Below are 26,197 nucleotides of genomic sequence, written 5' to 3'. Positions count from 1 at the left end.
ATTTCGTTTCGCATAATCTTGTTCATCAATAAACATGAAAATATTTACATATCTATTTCATATCCGGCACGAAATTCTATTTTGTATAGGCTGACCATACTCTTGAACAAAATATTGGGGATCAGTTTATATTCAAACAATGCCCAATACAATTTCATCATTTTATGCCATAGAATTACGTATTAAAGGTATATTTGCAAAGTGATCTTTCATCCTTGATGTTAAATTTGTAGCTTGGTTTCCTGTATATTTTCGATGAAATATGGTCGAATTGAATTCAAATATGAATGATGATGAATTTGGAAAAATAGTTCAATCTGTACTAGAAGTTACTACAATCAATCACTTCAAAGGTGATTGGAAATTTCAAGTGATAACAATAAAAAGCACAGGTTACTACCTCAAATTCAATCATATGCATGTCCCACATTTTTCTGGAGTATTCTCAAAAAGTACAAACATATTATCAACTATTTTGATGTTCAGAGAGTATGAAAACCAGTGATTTTAAGAGATAGTTCAAACACTCTTGTGTGAACATGAGTCTTTTTCCGAATCTAAAATCCATTAAATTTTTTTTGTTATTTGTTTTTTCCTTTTTTACTATTTTTTTATTCATATCGTGAACTAGTTTAAAAATTAACCGTTAAAAATACGTTTTCCACGCAGCAACTCATCGAGGTGAACACGAAAGTTTGTCTTTTTCAATTCCAGTATAAAGTATTCCATTACAATTTTAATTTTGTTCAGCTTATTTGACTTGAAAATACCAGAAAAGTCGATAAAAAACTCTGATCTCCACATAAAATCACTTCGTTCAAAACTTCTACCGTAAATCACTGTACCGCACAAAAACTATTTAACGAAGATAATCCTATAAATGAAACATAATTTTACGAATGATAGTGTGACATAAAGAATATGTTACGTTTTGGCGAAGGAACTGGGTATTCAATATTATGGTGGAAGAATCGATTTACATTTCACACTTCAGTGATTATTTGGTTGTAAAGTGTTTCAGGAAAGTTCATATGAAACAACAGTTTCTGATTAAACACCTTATTAGGGAAGGTACAATAATTGTTCTTGACATTCATGGATGTGTTATTCTACTAAGACAAAAAAAGTTTTATTTTAACTCTGAAATATGGTTCGATACTGATGGATATTGGATTCTTCTGAATTATTTATGAGCAAAAACAAATTCAAAACAACTATTTGCGTGTTCAGCGATTTTCTGACATCGAAAAGAATAGATCAAAGAATTTGCATCAAATTTTGTTAAAAATCAAATTAAGTGCCCAAAAACACTCGAAATGTTGACAGTGGCATAAGGTGATTGTACTGAGTCGGAAAAATGTTTACGAGTGGTACAAGCTTTCCACAGAAGGTCGAGAAGATGTAAATGTCGACGCACGCCCTGAACGCTCCATATGTAATATAATATTCATTTGTAGGTCCTTATTACATATGAATACAGTAATTATTAAATCTATAAAACTGAAAAAACTACAAACGAGATTAGAAACACATGTACCGGAAGGGTACTGTTGATCTCAGTTCTAGCCTTGAAGAAGAGAAAACTAAACTAGAGATAAAAGAGGGAGAGAGAGAAAACATGGTAAATATCCGTACTGAATTTTTTTCAGAAGTATAAAATCTATGAAATCAATGACTTTCTGATTGAGCAGCGAAAAGATATTTTCTGTAACAGCGTGGTTCGACGGGGTGGAGGGAAAAGTAACCCTTCAAACCTCGAATTTGAAAAATGTACATCGCTACGAAATCTTATTTTGCTATACAAATATGATGGACATTTGTTTTAATTATTATTTTATGGATAGAAGAGGGTAGCCGAGTGTAAAACACATCTATTTTTCATAGTTCACCATTTGGTTTCCTTAAATTCATATGAAATTCTGTTATATTTTCTAATGATATTGGAGCTCTACCAATTCTACAAATGTCTTTTTTATCCAGACATGAACCGTACACAACATCACAATATGCAAAATGACAACACAAGCGCATTTGTTTGTAAACCTTCAATTCACGTCCATTTCGATACCTAAATATTTTGCCAAGTTCCTGGGGCATATTCCTATATCATCAATAGCAATATTAATATATCTTTCCACCAAGCTATGATCAGTACCAAAAACAAGCAGATTGGTTTTGTTTGAATTGATTTTGAGGTTATGAGCTTTAGATACTGGAATGAGACGGGCTGGATCTTCATTCAGTTTTCGATAAGCAGTAGCAACAACCGATGAAGAATCATGGGTATCTGTTTATGACATCGAATCCAAAGTCCAATCGCTCCAAAGAAAGAGCCAAGACCTTAAAAAGCACGCGAAGGTTGATCAAGGTTTTGCTCACTTCGAATACCGTGACGTAGCGCATCAGGAGTTCCTGCCACATGATCGTATCACTCGTCATTGTTGTTCGTAATTTTTTGGCCAAAAACAACAACGTAATCATGCCTCAGCCACCATATTCAGGAGATTTAGACCCCTGCGACTCTTTTGTGTTACCAATATTGACGAGATTCATGGAAGGACGTCGTTTTTACAATTGAGGAGATGAAAACCAAAGCTGGGACACGACAGGAGTCAAAGTTATCACATTGCCGACACCCAGTGACATCTATGGCCTGATGACTTCAACAATTGCGGAACTAGCCAAACGTCACACCCATGCTCAATCCCCACAGAGATGGGATAGAATCAAAGAATGCCAGGATCAACCTGGGCGATACTGGAAAGCTGGCGCCGAAAAAATATCTGGCAATGACCAGGAAAAACCTACGTTTGAAAGTAGGATTTCTGACTGGTCATTGTCAACTAAGGAAACACCTCCATATTCTGAGGCTAATGGACACACCTCTATGCAGGATGTGTGAATAGGAAGATTAAACTGTCTGGCATGTCTTATGCGAGTGTTATCGTCAATAAGACAGAGTGTGTTCGGCGAGTCTTGGCCTACACCTGCCGATATAAAGAAGATGTCTCCTGGTAACCTGACCATCTTCTTGGAAAGGACAGGATGGACGATGATCTTGAAGGACAACTCCAAGTAGATGTACAATGGGTCACATGTGGCCTTAGTGCTCTGGACCTACACTCACCCTCCGTACTCTGGAGACAGACAGAACCGAATCGCGGAGAAACTCAAGGACGTACCAAAAAATGCATATAAGAACTGCTTTGATGATTGAAAAAAAACGCTGATACAAGTGTATTACATCTGAAGGGAAGTACTTTGAAGGAGAGAACATAGAAATTGATGGAAAAATAAATATTTCTTGGGAAAAATTAAATTTCACCTAATTTTTCGAACAGAAAGTGTGTTTTTTTTTCAGCAGTTATGTAGCGCAATACAATATGCTGGTAATTTTGGATGAGATATTCCAAAGATTCGCAGAATAAAGTGACATATTGAGTAAATTACTTTTTTAATAGCTCTCGTAGCCTGAGATTCCACTGCTGTCCTACAGGCAATCAATCTCCCTTCGTCAGTGAAGTTCCTTCACTTTTCAAAAGCCGTCCAAAAAATTTCCTTTGAACTTCCATCCGTTCTTTGTCCGAACATTCTATATATCACACGTTGTTGAGGTTATTTTCCATTGGAAGCCTCAAAGCAAGAAAAATACATTTGTGGAGTTCAAAATCGAAACTCAATTTCCTTGAAAGGCTCCGAATCTAAGACTCTCCATTGTTAATATATCAAAGCAAATCGGGCTCGTGAATCATTCAAAAAGTGGCATTGTACACTCTCTCGTCTTTCGTGGTTTGCTACAGAGAAACGCCTCTGGTGAATGTTTCTCTCCGAGCCAAACAGAAGAAAAATCTCGATGAATGATTTTTGATGGCCGTCTTTCCTCCGGGATTTATAGAGAAGTTTGTAAACGAACAAATTCCAACTCTTTTGTTGGGAGCATGGTTGAATTCGAGGATGTGAATGCATTTGTGAATATTCAATGAAAGAATGGCTAGGGAGGGAGTCCTCTTGAGGATTCGATGTTTCGAACTTTGAATATTTATTATTCATTCAATTCACTTTTTTCAGCAGGCGATATTTGATGAATGAGGTGGCTGGAAATTCAACTAGACATGATCCTAACCTGTTGTTAGTTCGATATTGATATGAAAGAGTCATAGCACAACAAATAATTAAATATCTACAAAAATTTAATCTTTTCTCAACTTATCAATACGGTTTCAGGAAAGGCCAAAGCACCTCCAATGCAATTATGGCTTTCGTCATCACCATTCATGAAGCATTCGAAAATAAAGAGCAATGCATCACAATCTTTACCGATCTTTCTTAGGCTTCTGACTGTATAAGTCATACCAAGCTCATAGAAAAACTTCACAGGTATGGAATGAGAGGACTGGGCAGCAAATCAATATGTTCTTACTTAGAAAGCAGATATCAAGCTGTGTACAGGGATAATAAATTCAGTAAGGAACTGGCTTCAAAAAGAGGAGTTCCTCAGGGGTCCATATTGGGACCTCTTCTATTTTTAATCTACATAAATGATTGACCTGATTTTATGATAACTACAATACTATATGCATATGATACAAACTTCACATATTCTAATAACAAAAATGAAAACCTTATTATTCCTACAAATATTATGTCAACTGGGACTTCTAGTATGAACCAGCAGTCTATTGTACACTGCATTAGATTTATCTGTGCAATTAGTAATATGCACAAGTCTATATTCAGTCCATCTAGCCTCTCTGTCAAAAAAAAAAATGTCGAAAGAAGGTAGATCCATGGCCACTGATGGTGTGATACTGATGATACCTCAGCTTGCCAGACAAGCCTGTCTCTGTAAGTCAGAGAGCTTCGCTCGAGCCGTTTTCAGTAAAGCCATCGGTCACCAGGCAATTGCTCCATAAGCGAGAATTCGTCAGACAATAAATCTAAAGGATTTTTTTTGGGATCTAAAACCTAAGTTTTACCACAACCCCTTCAACATGTCCATAGGAATAGTCTGGCTTTATGTAAAAGTTTCTCCAAGTCAGCATTTCAGGTAAGTTTTTTATCAAGGACAATGCCAAGATATTTCATCTACATTCCAAATAGAATAGAATTTTCCAAGACGTCTTACGGAGAATTCAAAAGACTGAATGTCTATGAAACTGGAGTGCCTTAAGCTTGCCGTTTTTCCTTTTGTTCCGAAGAACAACGAATATTGCTTTTTGTCGATACAATAAAAACATTAACTAGTATTCTTCAGTTTTTCTCTCAAAGATAGTTTTGGATGATCAACCGTTTCCTCCAAGAGTTTGTATAGGTATATTGTAACTTCCAAATCAGGAAAGGAATCGTATTTTGTGTAAAAAAAATGTTTTTGTAAATTGCAGAGCGCTTTCGGCTATTAGCGCCATCATCAGTGCGATACCTGCAAGTAAGTAATATTCAATAATATTCATTTGTTTTGATTTCAGATTGAACTTTAAATTATTTTAATATTGTAGAATTACTTATTCGTCAAGTATATACAAGAAGTTCCTGCTTGTTTGAAACAAACATATTCACATTTTGTGCAAATGTTTGCTTATTGCACTCAGAGTGGTTTTTACTAAAGTTGTTGTACGTTAAGGCAGCAGGATCTTCTTGTATATACTTGACGAGTAAATAATTCTACAATATTAAAAGAATTACTTGCAGGTATCGCACTGATGATGGCGTAACAGCCGAAAGCGTTTTGCAATTTACAAATAAAATTTTTTTACACGATTCCTTTCCTGATTTATCAATCACGTGTATGCAGTTCTAACAAATCTCACCTAATGTAACTTCCTTCAGTAGTTTTTTATCTTTCAAGTTCATATCAAAAAAGCTGTTTTGAAACATTGCGAGTTCTATTCTACCCTATTATTCCCCTTGTTCAGATTAATATTCCGATGAACTTCGTACCCTCTCACTTTAATATTCACTGCCCTCAAAACATCCACGAAAAACTACAATTTTTATAAGTTGAGTCTCTGCTACGAGGGATATAGTGGGGGTAATTTCCTGAGAGGGGGATGATCGTCTTCGTCTTCTATCCTTCTCATGCTGTCTTTTGTCCTGGAAACAATAAAGTTAATGCCTAGGGCCGGCTCCAAACGATCTGCGACGTTTAGAGGGGTGACGTAGTAGTCTTAGACAAATTGAGAGTGTTTTTGTGGAACGGAGACTGAGAAAGTTTCTTGATGCGTCATCCGATCTCTCTAATTCGTATTCGGGGGATTCTTATATATTGAGTCACTGGTGACGTACACATAATAATGAAAATTTTTAGTGAGAGACAAAATATTTGTTTTTTCACAAGAAATGGTAGAGACAGTTGTCATCATTGTTTTTCGCAATGTATTTCTTTTTTGGGTTTGATGTGGCATTGATAACTAAAATCATCAGCCACTATACATAATTTTTTGCTCAGGCTACCAATTTTACGACAATTGACATTCAATATTTGTCATTTTGGCATGTCCAATTCCCAGTTTCACAATGACATCTTGTTTCCTTCTCGATTTTTTTTTCACTTTCTGATATTGTTGCCACAAGTTGATAGATTCTTTTCTAATACGGTTTTTCAGATCGTGAGATCTCATTGTAGTTTTCTTTATAGGTTAAAGGCACGGGCTTTTAGTAGTTACCTGCTTCTTCAACAACACAGATTTCATGTGCTTTGAATACCATGAGGACAGTATAATTCTTTTTCGTTGGTTCGAGGTATCGTCAGATAAATTATTTTGACCAATTCAAAAGTACTATTTCAATAATGTTTTTCTTGTGTTTTTGATGTGTCACTTGATAAGCATTTTTTGTTACGACTATGAATCTGAACTTCGTTGATACAGTTCTAAAAATAAAAAAGTTGAAACATGAATAAAAATATATGAAATATTTGAAAAATAACGAGTTCATACTGCTACGTGAATTTGTCCTTGGGATGTGAAAATTGGTGTTCGATCTAGTACCATGATGATGTACTTCACTACTTGTGATCAAAAGGTTTACTAAGTATGTTGGTTGCAATTTATTTATTATTTTAAATATAAATATCATAGTTTGATAATATACTCTTTGAGAGACATTAAGCCACCTTAAACTACAGAGCATATTATGTATAGGTGTCATTCTATTGCAGAGTAATATTATTCGCATTCCACGATTTTGTGATTTTTGTAATTGATTTCATTTGTTCTGATTCAAGAGATATAAGAGAATCTCGCAAAAATTGTAATGAGGTTTTATTATGAAATTATAGCACATTATTTTGGCATACATTGATAATACAGATGCCACTCTAGAAAAAAAATACAGTTTCTTGGATATTTTGCTTATTATATAGTCAGCATGATCATTCAATGAAATTGTATCATCTACAATGAACCCTAGATAGTTAATATTATCCACTATTTCAACATCAATTTCGTTAATTTTAATTTTGACTGTGTTTCTCCCAATTTTATTTTGTTTATACTTTGTTGTAATGATCATCGCCTTAGTTTTAGTAATATTAAGTTTCAATTTATTTATTCCAAGGTAAAACTCAATATTTTTTAATGAATTATTCATCTTTTCAATATCGACTTGCAAGGTTTTATCGTAGGTATATATTAATGTATCATCTGCAAATAAGATAATCACATGATCACCATCTAAGTAATCGATATCGTTTATATAAATCAGAAACAGTAAAGGTCCTAATACATTACCTTGTGGAACCCCAAAATCATTCACTAACTTTCGTGAGGAGAAAGTGATGATTATCGACCTATAGTGCTCGTCGTTGAATGTTATGGCCCGGCCATACGGGTACAGGTCCAAGTCACGACGCAAAATTCGCCAAGTTGTGGTCTGCGAAAGGCGGATTTCTTGTGAGCAATGCGAAATCGACTGCCTCGGATTCTCCTGCACACTCTCATAGCCAGCGGCGATGTTTTCGGCATATCTTGCCCGGTCGACGACCGGGTGTTGGTCGATCGTTTACTGAATCTGTAGACTCAAAATTATCCACCACATTGCTAATAGTCCTCTCGATAGGACGATTATGGAGACCGTAAAATAGGCGAAGCGTGCGGTACGTTGCCCAAACAGAACACTAATTTTGATGAAACAATTTTTTTATTTGCATGAGTTGTTGAATGTTATATCCGTCCATGGTGATTTGGTAAAATAGACTGAACCAATTTGACAGATATAGCTCCAACAAAATGACCGTTATCAATTGTCAAAGTTAGTAAATCCCTGTTGGAAAACAGGGATTTACTATATATATATATATATATATATATATATATATATATATATATATATATATATATATATATATATATATATATATATATATATATATATAGTAAATCCCTGTTATATAATTAGCACTTCCTCACTGAACAGAAACAGCTTATGCTAGGAATCGCAAGTCAAAAGGTAGGTCCTCGTCTCAGAAGTGTCGACTTTTGAGGGTTGTTTTTCGTAGGGGGGCGACAGCTGAACAACGGAAAACTTATTTCAACAGATTTTGTTCAATATTGACTATCACTATGAAATCTTCCAATTTTGGCATGTTACGAGGGTTACCTTTTATGTTTCGGGATTTGGCAACCCTAGTGTTGCAATCTGGCAATTGACAGGTCTATCGTAAAGTTGGACATTTTTGAGCTTATACGTACTCAGAAGGTTTTTTGACATACGCGCGCTATTTTTGTTGTTTACAGTAACTTAAAAAAATCATCTCGGCCCAAAAATGGAATTAAATCGTGTACATTTTCGTGCGATTCTTTTTTTTTTCAACTTTCGACGTGGATTAACTCAGCAACAGTGCATGGATGAACTCAATTAAATTTGTGGCGCTGAAGCTCCATCAAGGAATGGTGTTAATCGATGGTATGGTGAATTCAATCGTGGTCGTGGTTCACTCCAAGACGAATTTCGTGAAGGTCGTCCAAAATCAATTGTTGTTCCGAAGACCATTGATGCTGTGCACAAACTGATATTGCAAGACCTATCGTGAGATTGAGACAACCTTAGGCATTAGTGGGGCCAGCATACATTCAATATTGCATAAACATTTGACTGTCAAAAAAATTAGTTCGCGTTGGATCAAAAAATTTGGTAATCGCTCAAAAAAAAGGCTCGTGTCGATTGGTCGAAGGAAATGCTCAAAAAATACGATCGCGGTGCTTCGAAACACGTCTATGACATCGTGACAGGTGATGAATCGTGGATTTACGTGTATAAGCCCGAAAGTAAACAGCAGTCTACTGTATGGGTGTTTCAAGACGAGCCAAATCCAACAAAAGTTGTTCACGCACGAAGCACTTCCAAGCAAATGGTCGCCTGTTTTTTGGAAATACTGGACATGTCGCAACCGTAGCACTAGAACGACGCAGAACAGTCAATTTTGAGTGGTACACCATTTGTTTGCCAGTTGTCTTCCAAGAAATCAGGAAAACCAACTGCCGAAGACGGTTCACTCTTCACCACGACAATGCGAACTCTCACACATTCGTCTTAAACAACTGCATGTTTGAGCACCCAAAACATCTATTTGATGAGTCAATCGCCGTATAGTCCTGACTTGGCACTGAATGACTTCTTTTTATTCCCGCACGTAAAAAACAAACTAAGGGGTCAACGTTTTTCGGAACCTGAAGAAGCGGTTGCTGCATTTAGAATGCATGTTTTGGAGATACCTCAATCAGAGTAGCAAAAGTGCTTCGACAATTGGTTCAAACACATGCAAAAGTGTATAGATCTTCAAGGGGAATATTTTGAAAAACAATAAAGTGATTTTCGATCATTAGTATTTGTTTTTCTCCTCTAATTCCGAAATATAAAAGGCTACCCTCTTAGGCACTTGCCAAAGGAGAAGGAGTTCGGCATGTCGCAGCTCAACCTGGATTTTATGGCTCGTAGGCAAATGTATTTGTTTATGTGACAATTATCATTCGAAATGTAAATGTTCATCAGTTTTAGGCGAATAAAGAGTCTGAATATGAAATGTTCCGTTTCACTTTTAGGGTGAAGAGCAGCGTGAGGAGGAGCACCATCCCCGGGTTGGACGAGGACGACGGCGATTACGCCACTTTGAGAGAACTGCCCCTACCCCCGTCTGCGTCCCAAAGGCTCAGCAATGGAGACGATACGGCTAGCGAAGAAGGAAAGGTAAATATCGGATTTCCTTCGGGAATGCTTAATTATGTGATCAGTAGAGCGTTGTCTGCTTGCTTCTAATTTGCTGGGCGGTTGACTGTTGAAAAATTAACTCGAGGGACATTGGAGCTCGAGCGTCTTCCTTGAAGCTAGGTTGTTTTTTTTTAATTTATCTGTGTAATGAATTGTTCATCTTAATTTTATTCAAGAAAATTAAATGAAACTTCATTTCATAACCCCGATTTTTTCAAATTATCAATATTGTTGAATAGCCTATCTTCAAAACTGTAAGAGAGAATTTATGGTTTTTTAAAATAAACGCCCTGATAATTCCCAAAATAGCTTCCACCTAGACATGTCCAATGAAACACAAATGAAAAATCTAGATCAACACCCTAAAGAGATGATGAATATGAAGATATGTTTAGGATAGGTATAGGTACAAATATTTAAATAATCAATATTCAAATATAGAAAATCATCACTTTGTAGTTCAAAATATATTTACCAGGGAAAAAGTTATTTTCAAATATTTTCAAAACAAACAACTTTGAAGTTGTTTTTTCAATCATTATATTTTTGTTCAAATTTTCGTCAATCTACAGGGTGGGGCATCCTATACGATACGGTCCCTGTCAAGTCTCTTGGTGCTCTTAGTGCCCGCCGCAAGAAGTTCTCTTGCTGTTGGAGATGTTCTGCTATGTCCAGCCTCATTCCAAGCGGTAGATTGGGGTGGACATTTCTGTTCATCCCCAGCCACCGCCTTAGATTGAGATGAGCACTTCTGTCCAGCCTCGGGATTGGTTTTTGTTTTTGTTGTTTCTATTTTTGTGTTGTTTCATTCATGTGTATTCCCTCGAGGAGTAAGTAAGGAGTAGTAAGGTAGTAAGGTTGGTCACCTCTGGCAGAGCCCAGCATTACCAAAGGTACAATGAGGTTTCGCCCAGTTCCCCAAGGGGATCGTTCATGACCGCATATCACTCTGCGGTCATTCAGCTGTCCGCACGATTCCTTACACCTTGGCTTGAGTAGGCTGGTCCACAGTGCCATATTTTGCAGAGGCTTTTGGGGAGTTTTAATTCTCCTCACCCTACTCATTTCTGCAACTGACCAGGAGCCCGTCGACCCCGTCCGTAAAGCCACATTAGCTTCCCGGGCAGGGTCCCCAGTCCCCTGGCCGTTCCCCTATCCGCCACCTGGAGACGCGCCCGATAGGTAGCCCAACCCACGATCTACACTGCAATAATAAGACCTATTTTAACGTATGGAGTCATTGCTTGGGGACCGAAAGTTCTACAAGCAACGAACATCCAAAAATTATATCAAATACAGCGAATGGCTTGTTTAAACAACACAGGAGCCATGAGAACAACACCAACCGTGGCAATGGAAGTAATCGCGAGTATGACCCCTCTGGATCTGTATGTTAAGGAGGTTACGTTAATGGCCATGGTACGATTGCGCAAGGCTGGGGTAAACCTCGAAGTAGAAATGGGTCAATTGAGGCTGGGCCAATGGCGGGAAGTGCTTACTGCGCAACCTCTGCTGCAGGCAACAAGCGATGCAATTGAACCCAGGTTTGTGTTTAATAAACCCTATAAAATACAAATTAAGCAGAACATAGAGTCAAATGATACAAATGCAATACGGATTTATACAAACGGCTCAAAAACCAAAGAAGGCTCAGGGTGTAGAGTGTACTTTAGATCACTAAGCCTTAGAATTGAGTGGGGAATGGGAAGAAATACCAGCGTGGTCCAAACAGAACTGGCTGGTATCTCAATCGCCACAAAAGAAATAACCAGGAAAGGAATTTCTGGCAAAAATATAAAAATCTGCACTGACAGCAGACAAGCCCTATTAGCCTTGAACAGACAACGTATAACCTCAGGGCTGATACTTGAGTGTCACCAAGATTTAGCCAAAGCCTCGGTAGATAATAACATTATCCTGAGGTGGGTTAAAGGGCATGACAGGAGTAAAGGTAATCGCATTGCCGACTCTTTAGCCAAGGAAGCGGCTGGACTAAGAATTTTAGGACCAAGTGGCACCCACGGCCTGATGACTTCGACAATTGCGGAACTAGTCAAAAGTTACACCCATGCTCAATCTCTAAAGAGATGGAATGAAATCAAAGGATGTAATCTTGCCAGGATCACCTTGGGCGACCCTGGGAAGCTGGCACCAAAGAAATATCTGGCAATGACCAGAAAAAATCTACGCCTAATAGGAAGATTTCTGACTGGCCACTGTCAACTAAGGAAACACCTTACACATATGGGCTAATGGACACACCTCTATTCAGGATGTGTGAACAGGAAGATGAGACTGTCAGGCATGTCCTATACGAGTGCCCGGAGTTATCGTCAATAAGAGAGTGTGTGTTCGGCGAGTCTTGGCCTACACCTGCCGATATAAAGGAGATGTCTCCCAGAGAGCTATCCACCTTCCTGGAAAGGACAATGGGTCACATGTGGCCTAAGTGCGTGGGCTTACACTCACTCTCCCTGCTCTATAGATACAAAGAGTCCAACCCACGGGTCAAAAAGTACTAAAAATTATTTCTTTTCTTACAGATCTCATCCGAAATTGATAACTTGTTACGTTCAAAAGTTAAGGGGTGCGTCTGCACAAAAAATTCAATGATCATTCACTGAACTGTTCAGTTGTGGAGTAGGCTGAAAATATGTTAATGTTGCAACAATCCTAATATTTGATACTAACCAATGTATATACAATTGAAGTTCCGTTCAGTTTCAAATGATTTCTTCGGCTACCATGTCCTATCAGTTTTCCAAAACCAGATGTTGTTACAGTTCATCTAGTTTCATCTAGTTTTTCTTTAAATATTCACAAGTTCATCAATGTTCATCATCATATTTTCTCCAAACTAACTACTAATCGTTGTTCTGTCTGCTTGCTTTAGCTTCTGGCTTGTGTTCATGATGAACACATAACTTATGCTAGCACCAACCAGGATTTCGAACCTCCAACTGCTTACGAAGAAAGAAGTCCTCTGCTCGAAGTAGAGCCTTCAGTTATCGTACACAACTTCGAGAATCAAGTGAGTAGATTTCTATGTATGCATTGGTGTGCAATTTTCTGAAATTACACTGTTTCTTGAAATCTTTATTATTAAAGAATTTTCTCTGGAGCTTTTAATGATATTCACATTCATAGCATTTTTGCGAGATACGTCAACATTTTCTATTGGTCCAACTTTTTATTGAGTGCAAAGTGATGAGTATACTGACTGTCAAAACAAATCATTTATTTTATAATAGTGTTATCGATACACTCAATCATACTCCGTATCGACTTTTTACCAGGATGAAATAAGAAAAAATAAAGGATTGCAACAGCGACAGCAGTATCGGAAGAATTTGCACTTGTATTTTGTTTATGTGGCCTTCTCAGTCTGTCATACAGAATAGATATTTTCTTTCTTACCAGAAGACTACTTAAATTCAGCTTGAACAACTTCGAAGCCTTCAAAAAACACTGCGTGATGGATATACAGGGTATCCCTTTCAGACAAGCCACCCCGTATATTTCTTATCCCATAGTGAGTGGAAAAATTTCCCGAAACACGTCGAATGATTTTGTTTGGGGGACATCTTTTGACGTATTCTTTATGTTTGAACGAGCAACCCTGTAATAGGGGGCTCTTCAACCCCTCAAACTTGAATAGGGGAAAGGGGTTGAGTGATACTTTATTTGAAAGGTCTTTTTCAAGCCTGTTTACAACGGTGTGAAAAACGTAACTTTGATGAACCGTTTTTGCCAAAAATCTATTTTGCAGCTCGAATGAGCCACCTTGAATAGTTTGGTTATTTTTACAACGTACAAGCCTATTTTTATTAAGCCTTTTTTACAAACTCAAAAAATCGTCAAATAATTACATTCTTGAAAATTTTTATTGTTTCATCATCATGCTTACAATCAAACAAATCAAATCTGCGTGTTTAAATCCAATGTTCAAATTGTCCTCCATTGACTTCCATACAATAATACAATCTTGACTGAAAACCGTCTGTGATATTGTTCAACATAATTGGATTTATTTGACGACACTCCCACAAGAAGAAGTCCAGAGGGTTCAGGTCAAGAGATCGGGCAGGCCACTCTATAGGAATTTAAAAATTCATCTTTGTTCTGTTCCATTTCAATGTTATACACCTCTATACAAAAATACCCAATACACATGGTTTATTCAGTTTCCACAAGCATGGGGAAAACTGGTGGCCACATCTGAGGAGTTTCCTGCATGGATACAATTCTAATTGCTCTGAGAGATCACATGGTGTACCAGAGGCTACGCTGATGATACCTGATGAGGCGAAGGCATAGGTCACAAAACACCAAAGAGTCATTCACCATTTTCAGTTGCCTCCCACAATAGACCAGGGATATAGTGGACTTCTGTATCTCTGTATCTGTAGAGTAGGGAGGGTGAGTGTAAGCCCACGCACTTAGGCTTAGGCACATCCTCCCGAGGAGTTGTCCTCCTAGGTCATCGTCCATCCTGTCCTTTTCAGGAAGGTAGACAGGTCGCTGGGAGACATCTTCTTTATAACGGCAGGTGTAGGCCAAGACTCTCCGAATACACACTCTCTCATTGACGATAACTCCGGACACTCACACAGGACATGCCTGACAGCCTCATATTCCTGTTCACACATCCTGCGTAGAGGTGTGTCCACTAGCCCCATATTATGGAGGTATTTCCTTAGTTGACAGTGGCCAGTCAGAAATCCTACTGTAAGGCGTAGTTTTTTCCTGGTCATCGTCATCGCCAGCTTCCCAGGCTCGCCCAAAGTGATCATGGCAAGATTACATCCTTTGATTCCATTCCATCTCTTCAAGGATTGAGCATGGGTCGAAGTCATCAGGCCGTAGGTTCTAAAATTCTTAGTCCAGCCGCTTCCTTGGCTAAAGAGTCGGCAATGTGATTACCTTCACTCCTGTCTTGCCCTTTAACCCACCTTAACCCACCTTGGCTGAATCTTGGTGGCACTCTAGTACTAGCCCTGAGGTAACACGCTGTCTGTTCAAGGCTTGTCTGCTATCAGAGCCGATTGTTATGTTTCTGCCAGAATTTCCTTTCTTGTTTATTTCTTTTGTGGCGATTGAGATACCAGCCAGTTCTGTTTGGACCACGCTGGTATTCCTTCCCATTCCCCCTTTAATCCTTAGGCTTAGTGATCTGGAGTACACTCCACATCCTGAGCCTTCTTTGATTTTTGAGCCATCTGTATAAATCCGTATTGCATTTGTAGCATCTGACTCTGTGTTCTGCTTGATTTGTTTTTTGTAGGGTTTATTAAACACAAACACCGGTTCAATTGCATCACTTGTTGCCTGCAGCAGATATAGTGGACTTACTCCAACCTCCGGTGCCGTAGTGAATGTCTCCCTTTTTTTCCACAAGCTTAGGACTGACTTTACGAACAATATGTCCTGAACAGTTCGTACAGATTGCTAAGTTCATCAACTTTTTAGTCGAGCGTACTTTATCACTTGATAATGAAAATGTTTGCCACTTACTATATATGTAAACAACATATTTCTCCTGATTTATCTTTTAGCGAATAAACGTATGTGCGTGTTATTTGAAGAGAAACAACAGCTAAAATAGTCGATTAACAAAAAATGATCTCAATGATATTTCCAGGTCCAGACTGGAGCAGCGCCACGCTGCTTGCGTCGTGCAGATTCTGGAATAATCCCTCACGAAGAAAGACCCGGTAGATCAGACTCGGTGAGCACGGAGAGCTCTCATTCACCCCCGGAAGGTCCTGGAAGCAACCACAGTGAGACCTCTAGCGGAATCCACTCAAATGATAGCGAACACCACCAGTCCAGCTCGAAAGGAAACCTCACCAAGGAACCAGACTGGAAATCGTCGCAGAGTGACAACTCTCAGAACTTGATCAACCTGAATGACCCTCCGGGAGAACCGCAGGCGGAGAGCACCGTGGTTATAAGGAGAAAATCTGTCAGGCCTAGCAAGGTGGAGGTGATAGCCCCCGCTATCCTGGAAGAGGACCCCTATGGACGGGCCACCAACATGCGCATGACCTCCTTCACGGATAAAACCGAGCTGAGCCATATGCAGTCGTGTTCTGCCACTTTGCCGCATTACCCCACGCAGCCGATGCAGAACGTCTACCCTAACTGTTCGACCATGCCGCTGCCTCAGCACACTAGCTCCAGTGGGCCTTCTACGACGCTGATGAATGGAAACAGTTGTAACATATTCCCAAGGCAGCATTCTACCATACCGACGCACCACAATGGAGTCAAGCTCATCACGAACAACCACAACCCGTATATCAAAAGACTGCACTCCAAACCTGGAGAACCAATAAAATACGAACCAATTTACACTGCGATTAATAGGAAATCTGGGGAATTATATCATTACACGTCGTAAGTAGTTCATGTTGTTTAAGGAGGATGGCAGAGGATGAAAGGGGAATCGGTTTGGCGGAAATTGGATATTAGGGATTTTGATAGGGAAATAGCGATGAGAGAGTTCGGTGAATGATTCAGAGGGTGTAGGTCAAAGGGTTGGAGAATATATTACTGAGGGGGTCTTTATTCTTTTGAAAGACTGACCAATATTGAAGACTCTTTCAATACAGGCTCTAAAAGAAAATTCAATAATTTTTGTTAGTAGAAATGTTTATTCTGATTGCCTTCATTCTCTGAGAATCTACACACTAGTTTCTCTACGGTGACGATGAATGTTGGATCCGTTATCCTGAATTCGGGTTTCAATTTACTGAAGTTGGTCCTACATACTTACTCCTTACCCTGTAAGGAGTAAACTTTGAGTAAGAACATGATCTCTAAAATGGAGAAAGCTTAATGGAGGCAAAGTTGTCTATTATGAAGACCCCTATTATCCTAGTGTTGAAAAATCTGAGCTTATTTTTAGAGATTTACAGGAAAAACAAAAATTCGATTCTAATTCTAATTTTTCCAGGTTGAATTGGGTCCTTTTCCAAAATCTTTATTCATTTTGACGTTGCAAATCCAGAAAGGACATTTCAATTCTGTTGATGTCACTAAATATGTCAGAAATTGAGAACCAACATCTTGTTATATTCTTGAAATGACTGGAATGAAAGTATCCACCCATTCATCCATGAAAAAAATCATTTTAATAACAGAATAAGTAATAATATGTGATGAAATCGGCCGCTACTTGATGAAAATCCATAAAGTATCCAAGAAGCACTTTATTGTGAGATTTTCACTAAACAATTTAACAAAAACACAACATGAATTTCGCTATACAATACCTTTTTCAGGTTTTCCTATACTAGTATAGCCGCGCCTGAAGAAGCTAATGTATAGCAGAAGCTTTGCAGAAGCTATGCAATAGCTTCTTCAGGCGTATATAACAGACAACAACTTCTTCAGGCGTATATAACATACAACAGCTCCTTCAAACATGAAGCCTGAAGAAGCTATACAACATATATAGCAAGCTTTATGTGTATAGCAGAAGCTATTTAATAGCTTCTATTGTATAGCTATATATTAGCTTATTCAAGCGTATCTATACTATTATAAACATGCCTGAAGAATCTTGAAGAAGCTATTGTATAGCAGAGCCTACTGTATATCTGTAGCAATACAATAGCTTCTTCAGGCGTGTCTATACAAGTTTAGACTGACGGAACCTGAAGAAGATGAACAAGAGGTTATAGACACGCCTGAAGAAGCTGTTGTATAGTGAAACACGTGTAAAACCATTCATTGGAAATGTCAAAATGAAATGTTTTTTGAATGAGTTATAATGCAGAGACAGTGAAAACATTTTTTGATTTTGGCGCTAGCACCGCCATATGGTATCTTCGTTCATGACTGGGCGAGTTTTCTATCGATTCTATTCGCAGGGTCTTCGTAGACCCTGCGAATATAGGTATGACCTTATTTCAAATTACCATAAAATATAGATATGACCCTGTTCTCAAATTACCACCGTTTTCCAAGAAATAGGTCTATGAAATCTATGCAAGTATATCGAAGATGTCGCATATCAACAGGATCGCTGACTATGTCAAACCAGCATGTATTCCTTCCCTAATAATGGCCATATAGATATGTAATTTCCTTCTCATGCTAGCTGCTCCTTTCGCTGTAGTATAACGATGAATGGCTATGAATTTCAAAATCAAACTCGTGAATGGGAAAATGTTTCATTGGAATATTCAATTAAATTATATGTAGAGCTTCTCTAGTATATTCTATAAAGCTCCAACAAAATGTGTATTATCCAAGTTGAATACATCATAAGGAAATTCTTGAACTATTCTTCTCGGAGGCAACTCAACTGGATATTTCTCTCCTGTCCTCAATGGGACAGAATTGGGTATCATTGAAGACATGTGGAACAAAATCTTCAATATCAAATTAAGGCAGCTTATCCTGAAAACCCAAAAGTTATTATGAATAAAGGTATGTCGATTCCCCTGCCAATCCGTCACCATCATTACCAATTTCATACAACAAGAACTCATATGTAACGCACTAGTCAAAAGTCATTATACTTTTTATAAGTTTTTAGATGAATTCACATATATTTTGTAAATTAAGTTTAGAAAAATATCAGGAAAACTAGCACGGTGACACATCATCTTGATAAATTTCCTGAAGCTTCGCGTGGAAAGTTCTTGTGGTTGGTTAATCACTACACAAATTCAATTCAGAGCGTAACAGGATTATAACAAATCCGGAAAATCCTGCTATGTCTGAGTACATAATAGATTGTAAAGCGTTTGTTTGGAAGACTTCAGGTTTCTTGCATATATTATGTTACCTCTGTAATAACAGAACTTACCTTATCCAACATAACTGGTTTAAAATATAATCCATACGTAAGAGTCAGGTAAACAAAGTACTAAAAACATTGAGCTGAAATGGTTGATATTCAAGAAGAAGTTCGGAAAATCAAGATTTCAAAATTTTCCTCGAATAGACTAATATTCGATTATAATTGGAAAGAAGCAAACGAGTATGGTAAAACAGGTACAATCTTAATCTCAACTGAGAGCCTGAAAAAAATTTCAACTGACCCCCTAAAAAAAATATCAATATATTTTTCAAATATATCTTCAAATCACTATTTTCGTCCAATCCACTCCCGTGGGTTTTGTTTTGATATATTCTTCCAATATTTCAGTTTCTAGTTGCTCAATTCCTCAGAAATAATTATCAATTGGTTCTCTAGCTATCAGTGCTTTTTTTCCATACATCTCAAAAGCTATAATTTTGTTTTTTTTGTCAAAGAGCACTTCTCTGAAAATATCCATCCTTTATGGCTGGAATATTGAAAACAACATACTTATAATATATAATTCGTAACTACTACATGGAATAACAAAAAAAAATATGTTGATCAAATGAAATGGCAGATAGTATAACGTATAATAAGCTTTCTTCTACCCAGATTTGTTCGGAAAGTTAAGAGCACTTATCTATTGAAACATTGTTTTTATGATTACAGAATAACTCATTATTAACTCATTAATAACTTATGAATAACTCATTACTGGTAAGTGTCTGGTTTTGATCTCAAAAAGCACTTTCCTCAAAATATCCATCCTTTATGGCTAGAATATTAAAAATAACATACTTGTAATTACTAGATGGACACTCGTAACTCGTAACTACTAGATGTAATGTCAGAAAATATTTTATGTTAATCAAATAAAATGGCAGATACTTATAATGTATAACAAGCTTCCTTGTACCCAGATTTGTTCGGAAAGTTAACATCATTTATTTCTTAAAACATTGTTTTCACGATTATAGAATAACTTATTATTAACTCATTGATAACTCATGAATAACTGATTACTGGTTTCAATCTCAAAGAGCGAAATATCCATCTATTATGGCTAGAATATTAAAAATAGATGGAATGTCAAAAAAGATTTTCTGTTCAACAAATAAAATGGCAGATAGTATAATGTTTACTGTATCTGAGAAGAAATCCTCATCAGTGAATTGGTAAACCATTTCAAGTTTGTTTTGCATCTCTTGGATAAAATTTCATAAAATATATACTTGAATTGATAAATCAGGGTTTTAATTATTAGTTACAACTCAAATATAACGCTCAACGATATACATGTACCACAAGCTTCTTTGTACCCAAATTTGTTCGGAAATTTAAGAGCATTCATCTGTTGAAACAGTGTTTTTACGATTACAGAATAAATAATAAATAAATTAATAACTCATAAATAACTCATCGCACAGGTAAGTGTCTGGTTTTAATCTCATCTTAATTTTGTAAGTGGAAATAACAGCACATCATTGATAATACGCGTCAGTTTTCAATTTGGACCTGACTTTTTATGAAGTATTCTTAAAATATAATCAATTTGGAGAGGTTATATTTGTGTTATATTGTGTTACTGAAAATGTAATGAAAAGCAAGTGATATACATCATAAGAACTTTCAGTCGATACAAATATTACAGACTGTATTACTAGCAGATTCACAGTATTTAGTGAATTTCACTGCCACTGAGTTGAATAAAGTTAGGAATCGAATTCTCTGCAATTTCTGCTGGTATTACTTTTTGGCATTTGATGTGTCGCCACTTTTGACCACCCAAAACAAAAATATCCCACACCATATCAAAACTTTTGCAATACCCCGTAGTCTTAGACTCTCATCTTTCATACCGCAAACAAATAAAATAAACAATAAACCGTAGAATAATATAATAGCTTTTATATGAAATTATTATTTGTACTGTATATTTAATGAATCAATGTGATGCTCACTCTCTAAAACTTATTGGCTGGTACCTCAACCAATGATCAAATAATAGGTTAGTGATAAATGTAAGTTAGTTTTAGTTTTTATAAATGTACCTCTACCATCCGCTAGTGAAACACAATTTGCGAAAATTGAATGGACTGAAATACCTAGAGAAATATTGCTCTAGACGAATTTAGGGCACCCAAGTGGAACGTGGAACATATCAACTGTTCTTCAATATAAACTATGTCCCACTGTCAACTCTGACCGTGGTCTACAGATTTTTATGCCCGACGTTTCTTCTATGACTGCAGTAGATATTTTCGCTGTCATGAAAACCTACAGACCACGGTCAACAAACCAGGAAAATATCTTCGATATTATTATTTCCAGTCGTTAAAGTACACTCCAGAAACAATTCATCCAGAAGCATATCGGTATTTTAGCAATACCAAACCACAACTGAAAAACATTTGTGGGGAGAATGAAATTGATGTGTTTCCAACTAAAACCGATCCAAGTCACTTGATGATTGTGACACATGTTATTCAGTTATCTCCTCAGTTATTTTCTGTTCATTTTGTATTCAACTGCTTACAATCCTCCCCTGGCAAATAAAAATATGAGGTCATTCCTGAGAACTGATTCCTGAAACATAACTGTGATCTGCTCAGAACAGTTTTTCGACAAACGAACAAACCTCTAAATTAATCAGTAGATAGCGCCATGTAACTTTCAGATATAAATTAAACTGACAATAATTTTGAAACCCTCGATTGGAAGCCTTACATCAGCACAATTTTAAAAACTGCTCGAACACTTTTATATCGTTAGTATCATAAGAGTTCGCAAGTTGTGTTTTTGATATTGTAAATATAATTTCCACAGTTGTATGTTTTTATAGGTTACGTCGACGTTTTACCTGGTAGATACAGGGTGAACCAATGGAGTTCCCGACACCCTATAGCGTAAATGTGAAATTCTGCTTTTTCAATTATTTTTTTAAGCAAAAGGACGACTTGGTTCATAACTGTAACTACGATTGTTGATTTTTTATATCTTGAGTTTTGTTGTTGATTCTTGTAGAAAAAATTAGTGAAGATATCTAGTCATATATCATTCTATCTAATAAACCAAACACATATTTATTGTAATTTATATGAAATATATAGACCTACTTCCAATCTCTATCAGTATGTGAAAAGTGATACCTATGGTGTTTATAATTTTATGTTGCATTACTAATAAATATTATTTATTAAGGAGATTATTATTATTCGATGACTTTTCTGATTACGAACCGAATGAGGTGCTGATTGTTTTTATTTTTGTATTCAATGCGAGCTGAACCAAAACCTAATGATACCCTTTGTGGTCCGCCACCATGTATTGGTGATTGTAAATGTGGTACAACTATTAGTTGAACTGAAAATTTCGTATTTCATTATTGAATAGAATTGCCTAGCAAACCACTTCTTGATCGTTGATTTACCTGGTGCAAAGACTTGGCTTCAACAGTATTTTTTTGACAAAAATAAATCCTTTATTTATTAACTCCCAAAATTCCTTTTCATCCATTTTCTGCAAACAAACAGAAGTTACTCCACACAAACCAATAGTCCAACAGCTTTGAAATTTGTACACGTGTTTTTCAAAGGTTAGGTTAAAAAATCTTGGAGCTAAGAGCAATATCTGTGTGTTAACCTGAAAACTTTCCAGCACATCTTGTATATTAGACTCCACCCATCAGCACGGTGCTGAGTTGTGGCTGATGAGAATGGCTAACATTATTCTTACCAGCAAATCATCGAAGACTTACCGGGCTATAGCTTGTCAAATGTAGTTGGAGCTTTCTTAATTTCCTGCGCACTAGATGTACAAACGCTCGCTTGCAATAATAATCTCATGTAGTGTATTATACATCGTCAGTAAAGTACTTTTATATTCGTGATATATTATGAACAAATTAACCATAGCAAATATAGCAACACTCTTCATCTCTGTCGATTAAACTATTAATCAAAAATCACTTTATATGTCACAAACAAACTAGAATGTACAACCATCTGATAAAAACCTATTGTCAGTCCGTATATTCATTGTCATCATCTTCAAATCCACTGGTGGTTTCCTCTGTTTCGGTTTGACATGCCAAGCAAACACCTCCCATATCCTTCCAGCATTCTTTGCAATATAAAAAGTGGCAAAACTCGTTGGGGCATTCCACGAAGTTGCTGTTTTTTCTTGGCTCCGGGTCTTTGCATATCAGACATGCTCTTCTTGCACAAGCGAAGAACCTCAACCAATCGCACATTTTCGGGTAGTTCATTCGTAATATTTCGAAGACCCCGAAGTCTTCCTTCAGTCTATGTTCCCGCACTAAGCCCTTTATTTTTTTTCTCATGAATCTGAAATGAGAATTATGGTCTGAGTATTGGATGCTGTGCTAGTTTATTCAATACGTTGGTAAACTAAAATCATCAGAGACAATTATAAAGAAAGAGGGAGAGTATCAATAAATGGGAAGAGAAAAGTAGTAGTAATAGTAGTACCGGAATATCCCACCAATAATTTCCTTCAATGACCATTTAAAATTTTCCTATTGTTCTGTTGACGAGCTTTTGAAACAATGCAAAAATATTTGAGTGTTATTTGAGTAGGTAACTGTGAATTCAAATATGCTGTATATATTTGAGAAATTATGAAAGGTAGAACACAAATAGTGTGAGTCCAGGAATCGACCCTTGTGGCACACCAGCACAGATTCTGATGAGTTTTCGACGAGTTTTGAATAACGTTTTGCGAAAGCCATAAGAAATGGCAACTATTATCGAAGACTGTGTAATAATTTTTTATCGACCTTTTGGGGATTTTCACTTTTCATAATCTGGAAAAATTGCAATGAATATATTCATACAGGTAATACATAAAATACACCAGTATAAAGATGATTTTTTTACTTATTACTAAAAATTACCGGGTGAATTTAGGCAGAGACATTTTCCAAGAAATACATTTTTAATAATCGATCTAAATTCTAAGACAAAAATGCTTTCTGAATCATTTCATCATGTCGATAATATATTTCTTTATATATCGAGTTGTACGAATGTTTGTTAACATTCGACATATGTACAATGATGTACATATATGCATATAGACGTATAAAAGGAAGTTCTTCAATTTATAAAATGGAAATTGAGAAAAGTTTTCATTACAATGAAAATTTTCGAGAGGTCGATAAGCTCTGAGTTTCTGTATGAAAAAAAGATTTTTGTTCGATCTCTAGTACAATCTTTCGAAACAAGAATATATAGTTCTTTGCTGTCGACTGTTTTGTGAATGCCAAATCTAAAACCCGATTGAAATGAATGCAATTTTTTCCAAGAACTCATGCGACAGTTTATTGATGATTTTTTCTAAGATTTAATTTTATGATTCAACAAAAGCTTCATAGAGAAGGAGTTTTTGAAATTTTGGCAAATATTCATTTCATATAGAGAAATAACGTACTGTGCATGAGAGGTTATAAGTTTTATCGATATTATTTTCGTTCATTTATTGATTTCTCGAATCATATTCAGTTTTCAAGTCTATACGGATTTCTCCACATCAAATTTTGGATGTAAGGCAATTTCGAAAGAGGAGGTCTTTTTGAAACCTGATCATTTGGTATACATACTTATAGTTCTCTCTCATTATATGGTTCCAGAACGATGCCGAATATGCTCTAACTGAATTTCAATCTTTGTTAAAATAATTTCCACTTACTATTCTCTTTTCGGCAGGTAGACTAAGAAGCCTCTATTTTTTTTTCTTTACTACACTTCATTTCACTCTACGACGATGGTATTTTTCTAGTCCAAGAGAAAATGAAATGAAAGAAAATATAACAAAGAAAATGCCGCAAATTCGACTGAGCTATTCGCTATTGATTCAACCTCATAAACAACTACAAACGCACCAACTCAGTACAAAATACTTTCAATTTCACTTTAGGGAGAGTGATGTATAACTTCAAATTTGCTTTCTTTTTCAATTATAATCTGAACTCCAGCTAAACAACCTACACTAGGAACACAACAATATATAACCTCTTTGATAACAGAAAGTGAACTCGGACAAAATAATATGTAAACTCTCTTTCTCTCAATATCATTCTCTGTCTTCTCTGCCTTTCAAAAAGCCAGGAAGAAATCATAAGTGCTTCGTCCCATCGTTTCTCAAACCATTCATCCTAACCCGTCGTCCACGTTCGACGGAGGTCATCAAAAAACCTATTTCGCTAAATTAAGCGATTTTCAGCTACGTGACAAATATATCTGACTGTACATCTTTTCAAAACACGCCGATGAATAGTGTTTATGTAAACTCTCTCGGTCTTGCCATAATTTTACATTGTTTGAGAGACAGATCCGGCATTTTGAAAAATTCTGAATTGAAGAAATCTGTCTTTTCCCGAAGTTAGAATATATATTGCCATACATAGCTTTCGCTAGGTATTACACCTTGAGAAAGCAACCCTGAGATCACTGACCGTATTGGAAGCAATCATACCTGAAAAATCCCTTCCTTCGCTTCAAAGTTTCATTGTACAAGTGAAGCACTCGCTTTTTCTCTCGTTTCCTGTAAAAATAGGCGCAAATCAACCTTCTCAACCTTTGTGAGTACGCCTGGGCAAACATCATAACGACAACGACAAAGTACGTGCCGTAGATTTTCAGTAAATAATAATTCAACAGTAATTTTGGTCTGGGTAGGCATATAACGTTGCTTCTTTCGATTCGTATTCGCTTTTTGACGTTGAATCCTCTCACTAATGATCTCAACACTGACGCTATTAACCCGGTACCTGAAAATGTTGAAGGATTAGTCATTGGTGAGGTCATATCGATGATGAAATATCATTCTATTAAGAATATTATCCAGGATATGTCATGTTTCAAACCACAATACCAAAATTGACAAATGTTATTTGTTTTTCTGTGGTGATGCTCAGAAATTACGTGATTAATGTACATCCGGGTGTGCAATATAATGTTTCTGTCGTGGATAAGCACTAATAGCTATGAAAAATATATTGAATTGTTTATATTTTGTGTGAAAGCAATTTTTCTGTTCCTTTGACCTTGTTCTGCAGGCTTTATGCCTGAGGTTTCGTCTACTGCTGCGGTAGATATTTCCGAAGGCGACCGACCGCATTAAATATGCTGTTAGTATTTGACTCTGCTTTTATAT

General features: G+C 36.6%; 2 protein-coding genes across 7 annotated transcripts in view; one reads left to right on the top strand and one right to left on the bottom strand.

The window, feature by feature from the left end:
- The window catches only part of tinc (transmembrane protein tincar), a 252,546-nt gene extending 230,324 nt beyond the window's left edge, over positions 1-22,222 (top strand). For 2 of the 3 annotated variants that reach the window (XM_074175557.1, XM_023162040.2), the window contains exons 10-12: positions 10,038-10,182; positions 13,097-13,234; positions 15,845-22,222. In XM_074175557.1, the coding sequence (XP_074031658.1) occupies positions 10,038-10,182; positions 13,097-13,234; positions 15,845-16,606 (1,045 nt within the window). In that variant the 3' untranslated portion in view covers positions 16,607-22,222. The remainder of the gene's footprint in view (positions 1-10,037; positions 10,183-13,096; positions 13,235-15,844) is intronic. The other variant, XM_023162041.2, reaches the window with a different exon arrangement.
- A 645-nt stretch (positions 22,223-22,867) lies between these two features.
- snky (ubiquitin protein ligase sneaky) overlaps positions 22,868-26,197 on the bottom strand; it is a 29,091-nt gene continuing 25,761 nt past the window's right edge. For all 4 annotated transcript variants that reach the window (XM_074175558.1, XM_023162039.2, XM_074175559.1 and 1 more), the window contains 2 exons: positions 25,517-25,811; positions 22,868-23,367 (listed from right to left, as the gene is read on the bottom strand). In XM_074175558.1, coding sequence (XP_074031659.1) covers positions 23,043-23,367; positions 25,517-25,811 — 620 coding nt within the window. In that variant the 3' untranslated portion in view covers positions 22,868-23,042. The remainder of the gene's footprint in view (positions 23,368-25,516; positions 25,812-26,197) is intronic.

This window comes from Leptinotarsa decemlineata, unplaced genomic scaffold, assembly GCF_025532065.1.
Source record: "Leptinotarsa decemlineata unplaced genomic scaffold, Ldec_3_MD MMD2_tig00001064_RagTag_RagTag, whole genome shotgun sequence".
NCBI classification, from domain to species: domain Eukaryota; kingdom Metazoa; phylum Arthropoda; class Insecta; order Coleoptera; family Chrysomelidae; genus Leptinotarsa; species Leptinotarsa decemlineata.
This window is presented reverse-complemented; position numbering and strand designations above follow the sequence as displayed.